Source organism: Sinocyclocheilus grahami, unplaced genomic scaffold (assembly GCF_001515645.1).
Source record: "Sinocyclocheilus grahami isolate Dianchi unplaced genomic scaffold, SAMN03320097.WGS_v1.1 scaffold47.1, whole genome shotgun sequence".
NCBI lineage: Eukaryota > Metazoa > Chordata > Actinopteri > Cypriniformes > Cyprinidae > Sinocyclocheilus > Sinocyclocheilus grahami.
In genome coordinates, this window is record NW_015505226.1 from 1,588,365 (window position 1) to 1,599,621 (window position 11,257).

An 11,257-nucleotide genomic window follows, 5' to 3' on the forward strand; every position below is an offset into this window, starting at 1 on the left:
AAAGCTTAAGAATACAAATAATAAGTGCAAATAGCTCAGATGTGCAATGCAGCATTAAAACCTAAACAGTACAAACAAAAAACATAATGTAATAAAACGGTAGGGGTGAATTTATTATTCCATGTACATTTGAGGTTAGTGTGTGTACTGGGCTACGTTTTAGTTCCAGCAGCTATCACTGTGTTGTTATGAAGTCAGTTGTGCCAGACAATTTTGGAGGCAGAGACAGATTGTGGGGGGCATCTTTTTTTATGTTGTCATTTATCCGTAATGTTTTGATGTTAAGTGTGATGACATGCTCTTGATTTGTATTAGATTTTTTTTCTTTTAAATATCTTAAGTTATTTAAAATATTTAATTTTTTCATTTTTATATTTTTATTATCTTAAGTTGTTAAAAACTGCAGATTTTTTTATCAAAATATTTATATTTAAGTGTATTGTATTTATAACATTTTATTTTGTCATTAATTCTTTTGTATTTTTATCATTTTGTATTGTCTTAAGATGTCAAAAATGTTATTTTTCTTAATAAAAGCTGTATGTATGGATTGCCATTTTGTTGTTTATTAGACGTATATATGTAGTCGTATAATAGCCGTCTAATTGATGACTAGTCTATTCTTGGGCTATGGTTAGACGTCTATTAGATTTTCACTGACAGCCCAAATTTAGCCTCATTTTAGCCTAGACCCATATTCACCGTCTATTAGACGTATATATGTAGTCGTTTAATAGCCATCTAATTGATGACTAGTCTATTCTTGGGCTATGATTAGACGTCTATTAGATTTTCACTGACAGCTCAAATTTAGCCTCGTTTTAGCTTAGACGTCTAGGCTATATTTAGACGTCTAATAGACATCTTTTAAACGCAAAATTGGTTGCTGGGAATCCACCGGTTCGGTTTGGCCCCCCCAAACTCAAACGTCAAGCTACGCCTATGCCTGACATGCTCTCGTGCATGAAGAAGCAGCATATCTGTCACTGTCGGCAATCGGCATCCTCTCTGACTGGGGACCAGAGTATGTGAGCAGCAACAATTTCCCCTCCGCGTTGCGAGCATTTAATAATCACTCCGCTCCGGGTTCACCATTATCCGCTCCCGCTCCACTCCTCGCTCACTAATATCAGAAACACCGCTCCACCTTCGCTCCGCGGCTAATGTATTGAATGCTTGAAATATCACAGTTCTGTTCATAACGTATATTAAAAGAAAAAAATGAAATGACAGGAGCGTTTCAAAGTGGATTATTGGAACAGTGTGCAACCTTTTTTCCAACCACATGACAAGCTAATAACATGGTTGTCAGCATTAAAAGGTAGACTATTGATGCTTTTTGCAGTGCAAATTTTGTTTGTGATGAAAATAACAGTACGTTTTCATCAGTTATTTTACCTACGGATCGCTGCATTTCTTACAGATTTCTGCTCATTCGAAATCAGATGCAGATGAAGTAGCACTGTATAAGATTAGGCCTACATTTGTTTGAATGCATTATTGAGAGAGCGATTGCGTGTGAATACGTGCTGTACCTGTTTAAATCATGAACATAGGTATCTAGAGGGAACAAACTAATTCCTTAATAACTACCCTATAACTTCCCGCTATGTCCATTGCCGTCAACATAACCTTCACATTCTTTCTGATTTGAGTGATCCTTCTCTATCAAGCTAGCTAAATATGCGCAGGTGCAATCATCAGGACACTAATGAATGATGCGCATCAGAGGGGATTTAGAAGTGGGTATACACAAAGCCAACTGATAAAGAAGTGGGTATACGCCGTATACCTGCGTATACCTTCCACTATACCACTGTGTCAAACACTATAAAGGGGTGCACTCTGCAAAAAGTTTGGGAACCACTGTGCTATAGGATTTATTAATGTTATGAATTCACTTTTATTTTTGTTGGGGCTTTTGATTTATGTATTTTTATTCATTTTTGTATTTTATATTTGTATTCTTTTTTTTCTATTTAGCTTTAACTTATTTTTATTTCAGTTTTAGTTTTAAAAATGTCAGTACTTAAAATTAAACTAATTTATTTTAGTTAGCTGCCAGGGTAACATTTATCATTTTCATTTAATTTTTTAAGGTTTTCATCTAATATTTATATTTTATTTCATTTAATCTTAATTTCAATTAACAAATAACTATTTTTGATAGGTTTAGTTGTAATTAACAATGACAACATTGACGTACTTACCTTTATCTGCATCAGAGCCTGTGTTGTAGAGTTTGGGTGTAACTCCATGACGGATCTTGATGGTAAACAGAGCTTGATGTCCTTCTGTGTCTAACTGCACTGAATCACAAGCACATAAAAACGACATATCAAAATAAAGATTATCCAGTCCTGAGTTTACATGTACATTTGGGATAACTATTTTTTTTACAGGAATTACCCAGAAGCTTACCTGTGTCAGCTGTGCTGGGGTGGAACAACGTGTTAGTATATGTGATAAACTGGAGCTGTCGATTCAGACTGGACAAAAGGCTGCTGCTCAGGGTCATGTGCATCTCACCATCACCCCTGACCTTTACCCCCTCCACCTCTGCTGCCACATTAAATGTGCCCAGAGATGCTGAAAAGTTCAGCTACAAAGAAAGATGAAAAACATATTGTCCAGGAAGCACCCATAACACAAAAGCACAGGAAATAGACATAAATTATTCATAATATCACTTACAGTATATACATCTCGGGGCAGCTCTTTTAAGGCCAAACCTGAAACACATTACAGCCATGTATTCAGGGCCGGATTTATCTCTTATCATGACATAGGCAAAATAAATTTTGGGGCCCCCCTTCCCTATTAATATATAATATTACCACCCCAAAACAGGAAACAAAAATAAATTGTAATCCATGGAAACCACCAGTGTTCTCTATCACAAGTACAAAGTCGTTTCGCTTGCGTTCAGTCACTGAAGGTCGAATGTAGCTCGTCACTCATTTGAGAACAGAGAAAGACTTAAGTTAGGAATAACATTATTATTATAGGAATGCATTATTTTTCTAATAATTCAATGTCCCGGAGTCAATTATTCCGTGTATACTTTGGTTAACACACTTCAAGAACACATTTCTTCAGAAATGTACACACATTTCACTGCAGTTTCCAGGACACATGAACACTGGTGGCAGTAAAAACACCAATAACTTTTGTTCCTTTTCATTCAAATAATGATTACGGGGGCAGATTATCAATGAATAAAGACTTATTTTTGTGCAGTTTCTTGCACAATACTGCATTACTATTATGTGAACATTTTTAACGTAGTGCATGATTTATAAACAGGTTTTGTCTGGCCAGAGGAGAACTGGCCCCCGACTGAGCCTGGTTTCTCCCAAGGTTTTTTCTCCATTTCTGTCACCGATGGAGTTTTAGTTCCTTGCCACTGTCACCTTTGGCTTGTTTAGTTGGGGACACAATTTCTGGCAACAATGTTGCCTTGACTGCACAATGTTGCCTTGAAGCTGCTTTGACACAATCTGTATTGTATAAAGAGCTATATAAATAAAGGTGACTTGACTATAAACAAATACATTTTAACGTTTGCATCAAAATCTGTGCTGTTGAATAAACCTGCATCTGAAATTGAGAAAACTATATATATCTAAATATATCTTATAGTGCCTCTTGTGGATCATCTAAAAAAGTGCAGCAAAATGGACCTGAAGCAATGTATTTTAGGTTTTGCAGAAATGTAGCCACAGTGACATATTTCCAATGAGCATGGGCTGCAAAAAAGTCAGGTATTATCAATAATATTCATTACATTAGCTTAAAGATTTATTATTATAATGCTAAGTCTCATCACAGTTCTTCAGTCATATGGCAATACATTAATCTTACTAGGAACAGAAAGTGTATTACCTGGTATGAGGATAGTTTTAAGTGGCCGAACCTCCACACCCTGGGTTGGGTACTGCAGAGGGTTGTTAGCTTCAGCTACAATCAGAAGATCAGCAGGGGTCTGCGACCTATACACACCAGGGTTACAATCGTTAACTAAATCTAAAACCATAAAAAATAACTATTTGCAAGATCAGACATAGTCTGTCATATACACAGTTTTTTTTTATATAACAGATGGATTTATAAACCAAACAACTGAACATTTGCACTGGCATAAAATTATTAAATGCACCTCATTTGAAAGCTCTGATACTCTTTGGCGCGCCGTTTCTTCATCTCATGGAGCTGGGAGGCCTGGAAGGCAGTGTGCAGCGGATGGGCAGACACTCTAGGGAACAAAAGCTGAGCAAAGGGCAGGTTGACCCCTCTGCTGTCTCCTTCACAAACACAGCCGTTGCGAGCCAAAAGCCTTGCGGAAGAGGAGGAGAGTTATCACATGATTAACCTGTCAGACTTTGAACAGAAGGAAAACTTTTGCATCCTCCTAAGCTGACAGTAGACAATGTAGGTCCCTGTTTTATGCAAATACATAAAAGATTTACAGGACATCAACATTTCACTTCTGAGTTAACAAAATAAATTCATGTACAGAATTTAAAGTGATGTTTAGAGATACGTTGTAGGTTTCAGAACAATTTTAATTTGGAGCACATACACTACAGTTCAAAGGTTTGTGGTCATTAAGGTTAATTAATTATTGTATACAGCAAGGACAATTTAAATCAATCAAAAATCACAGTAAAGACATTTACAATATTATAAAAGATTTCTGTTTCAAATAAATGTTGTTCTTTTGAACTTTCTATTTATCAGAGAATCCTGACAAAGAATGTATTCAGTTTCCACAAAAACATTAAGATATTATAAGAATGTTAATATTTCTGAAGGATCAAGTGACACTAAAGACTGAAGTAGTGGCTGCTGAAAAATCTACTTTGCTATAACAATAAGTACATTTAAGTACATTTAAAAAAAATGTACAGCCTTGAAAAGACAGCCTTGATGAGTAGAAGAAACTTTTTTTTAAAAACATTATAAAATCTTACCAACCCCAAACTTTTGAACGGTTGAGATAAGTAGTTGTTAAGAGTTGCAGGCGTTAAAGCAAAATCCCCAGTCTCCCTCTACTTGAGCAGATGTTTCATAGAAAAACATTAAAACCCCTTAGCATTCCAATGTTCCTCCTGAGGTACAAATCCCATTCAAAAAGAGACCTTAGGAATGCTAAGGGGCTTTTGAAGACTAACTGACCTGGCCACACTCTCCCTCACTCTGTAAGGGATGGTGCTAGTGCTGGGATCTGGTTCAGGAAGTCTCTCCTCCAGCAACCGCTCAGCTCCAGGACCCGGTCTGTACCGGACATCCACAGTGCTGTAGACCCGCGTGGGCCAGGAATGTAGCACTGCCAAAACCAGCACCACTGATGCTACCAGAGCTAACAGCACAGTCTTACGTAGGGAACGCATGCTACAAGCTATAACACAAACAGAAACACAACAGTGTTGAAACTTCATTCAGTGTAATTAAATTAATTGTACAAAAATGGGTGGGGTTCTTCATGTGAAACTTCACAAATTAGCATTCTCTTAAATCAAATAATGAAGCATTAACTTCAATTCAATTTTCTAATTAGCCTTAATTTAATATCCCTTCACTTAATAACAATGTGGGGGAAAGCACTATAGTAATTCCAAAAACACTTTAGTTTTTAACATACTCACTCTATCCAATCAGAGCGAGAGGTACAGCAAGTTGCCATTACTGCTCCTAAAGGTCCATGGTACTGATTGGCTCAATCTTGATGTGACTTACAGTAGCTGATGAGGCTGATGGAGGGCTCTCTCCGTCTGCTGAGGTAGAAAAAAAAACCTTAGTCACGTCAGTTGTAGTGCATTCATTTACTGTATTTACTACATAAAAGAATCCAATGTACATATATTCAATTACATAAAAGAGTCCAATGTACACTCTTAAAAAAAAGGTTCTTTATGGGATTTGTGGTTCCAGGATTAACTTTGAATATCAATGAAATATTTCCACTGCACAGAAGTCTCTTTATAGTGGAAAAAGTTTTTTTATACTATTAAAATGTCCTTCACACGAAGGAAAAGTTTTTTTTAAGAACTATTCTCTAAATGATGCTTCTATGGTATCGCTATGAAAATTCACTTTTGGAATCTGTATTTCTGATCCCGTAAAATGTCCAGAGTGCCTTCTGTGTGAATGCAAACACATCCTGGGAACCAATCAGTCCTGGAACACGCACAGTGGGAACAAAAGGCTGGACCAATGCCATAAGGGGTGTGTCGTAGTGATGACACACGTTATCGTGCGACTCTTTTAAATGCAGATCAACGTTCATGACAAAAAATGTCTGCAAACTGGAATGAAGCAAAGACCAGGGAGCTCCTGCTATGAGATCGTTCGCCAGCTTAGTGGAACAGTACACATCACATTACATGTCACATCCCAATGTCACGTGTCTTTACGAGATCTTTACGGGATGTGTGTGAGCACACGCACAGATTGCAGAAAATCACTGGAGGGAGAATGAACCAGAATCCAACGATCCCAGAACACATATCAGTGTATTTTCTGGAATCTCTATGTGAAAGTTGCTTAAGAGTATACTCATTCACTATATTAGCAGGTCTTGACGCAAGAAATGTTTCACAATTCGCAAATGCACAGGACGCGATTCACAAATGCGTGCAGCTATCTACAAATGCACAGGACGCGATTCACAAATAAATACCAGGCAAAGTTGTGGTTGTGACATAAATATATATTTGTGAATATGTTTTTTATTTGCAAATCTCATTTTATTTATTTGTGAATTTAATTCATGTTTGTGAAACTTTAAGAATGTATTTGTGGATCTCATTCTATTTATTTGTGGATCATAATCTATTTATTTGGAATTAAGCAACAATTCTACCCCCATATTTCTGTCTCTACGTTATGGTCGCGCTCTCTGCATCGCACAGCGGAGTTCCGCCTGATGCGCGCGCTCTCTCACACACACACAAGTAAGCCCACTCCGATTCATATTTAAATATGAATTCTGCGTGTCTCTGTGTTAATGAATGGCTCAGACGCGCGGTTTTGTGTAGTACTCGTACTGAAACGCTCGTGACGCTTGCGGTGATATTAACATCTGCCGTCTTACTAAGGAGGACATAAACACATGAATAACATCTCCAACATCTCCTAACTGCTCTGAGAGTCGCTTCATGAGCATTTGACCGTTTCATTTGAGTAAAACTATCCTCATATCATACACACATAGAAATGTAATGGTATTCACGGCAACCCGTAAAAATAAAGGTTCGGTTTAACTTGAGGGCATTGGCAGAAATATATTACTATTGTTGAGTAGAATATACGTAACAGACTGCTACTACTACTACTAAAATTATTAAAACCTTATTTTTAAGGAATAAGCATTCAATATTTCTTCAATGTTTTAATTGTAATATTAAATGTTACACTTTATTTTCCAAAAAAATTAATTTGTTTAATTTTAATTAATTAAAAGATAGATTAAATGAATGTTTTATGCCTTAAAACAAAATGTAAATACACAACACAGAATTTCTGAGCAAAAAAATCATAAGGCTATTGTAAGAATAAATTAAACTTGTTTTATGCTTTCAAATTAGACATGCTAAAACAGAATTTGGTTACAATAAAACATAAGGTTGGACAAATAAAACATTTCATAGGGCCCTAAACGTAATATTTGTTAAACTTTTAATAAATTGATGTTAAATTGTTTAAGTTTCATGATTTTAATTAATTAGACATGCTTTTTGATTAATCAAATGTAATTTAACCATTAAAAAGGAGTCCAGAAAAAAAAAAAAAAAAACGATTCTACCCCCCCCCCAAAAGCCTGCCTTTAGCTTTTTAATAGACCCTATATCTTGATTAGCTTGTTCAGGTGTGTTTGATTAAGGTTGGAGCTGACCTCTGCAGGACTGTGGCTCTCCAGGACGGACGTTGGGCACCCCTGCTCTAAGCACACCAACCAGTAGAGAGGAAGCAGGTGTAGTTTGGAAATATGAGTGTGTGTGTGTGTGTGTGTGTGTGTGTGAGACAAAGTTTCCTGTAAGGGGTAAGGTTAGGTGTAGGGTTGGTGTAGGGCAATAGCACATACAGTTTGTACAGTATAAAAACCATTACGCATTTGGAATGTACCCACACTTCACAAAAACAGACATGTGTGTGTGTGTGTGTGTGTGTGTGCAAGACAAGTGTGAGACAGGAAATGTTATTTTAGCTTCTTAGACGTCCTGGCTTCTTTGCAACACATCTGGAGGACATAGTTGGACACCTTAAAGCTGCAGTCCGTAAGTTTTGCCTCTTTGTCGCCATCTGTGTTTGAAAACCTGGAATTGCAGCTGTGTGCGGAATTATCTAGCTTGCGTGGATTGTGAGTCGGCACACAAATCTTTGTAATCCCAGGCTGTAACTGCTATCTGTAATCAGAAGCACATTTATAACTGAAATATAATTTAATTTCATTCACATGTGTTTTATAAACACAAAATTCTTGCTGGATTACAATCTGCCATTAAAATGATACATTTAATTATTCCAGCTGCTGTGAGAATAGGCTATAAACGATCCATCACCTGCAGCATCCTCACATGCGATAGTCTAGTAGCCGGGACAACTTCTTTATGTTTACAGACGTGACGTAATGACGCAGTGCCATGCTCGAATTTCCCGCGAAAACCTACCCGTACCACTCAAATTAGAAAACATTATTATAAGATAACCGTTGTGAATCAGGCTAAAGTAAGGCGATCGTTTTGAACACTGGCTGGTTATGTACTTGCTCAAATATTGATTTCGGATTATTTTTAACCAAAAAAAGTTACGGACTGCAGCTTTAAATGGAGATATATGTTTAATATGCATTATGATTGGATGAGATCAAAGCATCCACATTTGATCAAGGTATAAATGTTGAGTTTGGGTTTTTCCTCTTGGTCGCACTCTGCAGTCAACTTGGATGACTGTTGAACTTTTCTTGCGAGAAAATAAATATTTAACAGACTTTTGTCTCGTACCTTTATTGGGAAAAGCGAAATTGCCACGACAACTAAACGCAACGAATAACCATTCGCTTAATTGCACCTAGCACTTTATCCAAGGTTATGGAGATAAAAACCATGCGCAGCCCCGTAGAGTGTATAAGCCCAATGGATGCGACTTCCCTCCTAATACTGATGTGGTATAGTTTATACAGAAGGCTAATATTCCCAGCATCCTGTAAACTATATAGCCTACCTCACACAGGCCGCACAGCTGACAGCATGCACCGCTGGCCTTCGAGACAGAAGCCGTTCAAAGCCATGGAAAATAATCAATAGCCATTAAGGGACTTGATAACTGGCGATCATTGCCACTGTTTAACGACCATTCTGCCGCCTCAGTGTAGCAATACAGAGAGGTACCGAAAGCCCCTTGGCCTGTTGTCGCCATATGTCACATCATGCACAGAAATTCCATCAGACAATGCAGAGCCATAACACCATTAGAAATGTAGGCGATCTAAGAAACCAAATCCCTTCTATTCTATTCAAATACCAGAGAGAGAGTGGCGATCAATTAATTTAGCGGTGCATATTTAATTATATTCACTCAATCGTGTAGCGGAAATAAACAAACATGCCGTAAATGACTGGGGAAAACATTATATCAGTGCCATTCACAACAGGGCGGATGGGCGACCGAACACGTTCAAATAAATCTAACCTGTATTGTCGCCACCAAGAGGGATCTCCAACCCTTAAAATACCCCCGGACGCGCTTGTCAGGTAAACGCAAACAGCTGATTAATGGAGAAAATCCGATGGCATGGCATCCACCTCTGAGACAGAATGGAGGAGAGCGGAGAGGAGCCGGTACCCCTTCTGTGAATAGCGATGTAGGGCTGCGGCGCGCTGAAAGGCGCTCATATGAGAGGAGAGAGGAGGAGAGAGATGCAGCTTCACGACACGCGCTCACGCCTGCCGCTCATCACCACAAGAGGAAGAGTGTCCACCTTAGAACGTTCGTCAACCAATCAGATTCAAACATTCAGCAGCCCCGTAGTAAAAAGCAACATAATTTATATGATTATGAACATTGATAATAGACATTACACCCTTTTATGGACAGACATCATCTTTTAGAGAGGCAAGAGAAATGTAAAAATAATAAGATTAATAAAATATTAATAGCCTAAATCTTGTCGTGTGACATGTGACATCTTCAATGAGAAGAGCTAGGCCTATGTTTTCATCCGAAATAGGCACATGTTTGTTTCAGATGAAATCGAAGTGTTCTAGCTATTCAGGTAATGATTTTGAAACTTCTGTCTGCATGAAAATACTTCTTGCATTCCTCATAGTAAAATGTATGATTTATTCAAACACTCTATAACTAAAATGAACATATTTAATTAAAGTCAGTAACAATACAAATAAAAAAACGAGCCAGAAAAACAAAGGAACAGAGAAAATAAAAGTAGATGCACCATGTTTAAAATTGTGCCAGAGAATTCGTGTATGTCAAATGACTCAGCCAACAAGATATCTGCATAGGATGCAGCTGTTTTCCATCTAATGAGGAAACATCAGCTAGATTCGATTCAATTCAATTCAATTCACGTTTATTTGTATAATGCTTGCCCATGTATAGCTCAAAGTGCATGTCCCGTCTCAGGCTTGGTGCCTAGGATGTTTTCAGCTCAGGGTAACCCACCGCTGCATCAGAGCTGTGGCCCCTTGGAAAACTTCTCCTCGCCTGTTTCAATCTGGCATCCCATTGGGACTGACCTCCAGAAGGAAGGTGGTCACAAAGGATGCCTCCAACTCGGGTTGGGAAGCTCTGTACGAGGGCAGACCGGCGTTAGGCTCCTGGTCAAACCTGGAGCAACACTTATGCATCACTGCCTCAAGATGATGGCAGTTTTTCTAGCCCTGAAACCTTCCTGCCAGCCTTAAGGGGGCACCATGTCCTGGTTTGTTTGGACAACATGACGGTGGTAGCCTTTATCAATCACCAAGGCGGTCTCAGGTCACGCTCCCTTTACAGGTTGGCTCAATGCCTCTTTTTATGGGCACAAGGCAAACTCCTCTCACTGAGAGCAGTTCATATGCCAGACAGACTGAACCAAGGGGCAGACATGCTGTCCAGGGACAGTGTGGCTCCAGGAGAATGGAGATTACATCCCCAAACAGTTCAAATGATCTGGTCTGACTTCGGCAGGGCAGAGGTGGACCTCTTTGTCACAAAAGATAACTTTCACTGCCCAATTTATTTTTTGAAACAGCGA

The 11,257-nt window shown here is 38.3% G+C and overlaps 1 protein-coding gene across 1 annotated transcript in view; it reads right to left on the reverse strand.

Moving 5' to 3' along the window:
- The window catches only part of LOC107582708 (beta-1,4 N-acetylgalactosaminyltransferase 1-like), a 26,009-nt gene extending 16,188 nt beyond the window's left edge, over positions 1–9,821 (reverse strand). The window contains exons 1-8 of the mRNA XM_016268649.1: positions 9,694–9,821; positions 5,649–5,777; positions 5,179–5,401; positions 4,160–4,336; positions 3,886–3,992; positions 2,695–2,732; positions 2,422–2,602; positions 2,211–2,309 (exon numbers count right to left, since the gene is read on the reverse strand). Coding sequence (XP_016124135.1) covers positions 2,211–2,309; positions 2,422–2,602; positions 2,695–2,732; positions 3,886–3,992; positions 4,160–4,336; positions 5,179–5,393 — 817 coding nt within the window. The 5' untranslated portion in view covers positions 5,394–5,401; positions 5,649–5,777; positions 9,694–9,821. The remainder of the gene's footprint in view (positions 1–2,210; positions 2,310–2,421; positions 2,603–2,694; positions 2,733–3,885; positions 3,993–4,159; positions 4,337–5,178; positions 5,402–5,648; positions 5,778–9,693) is intronic.
- Between the last annotated feature and the right edge of the window lie 1,436 nt (positions 9,822–11,257).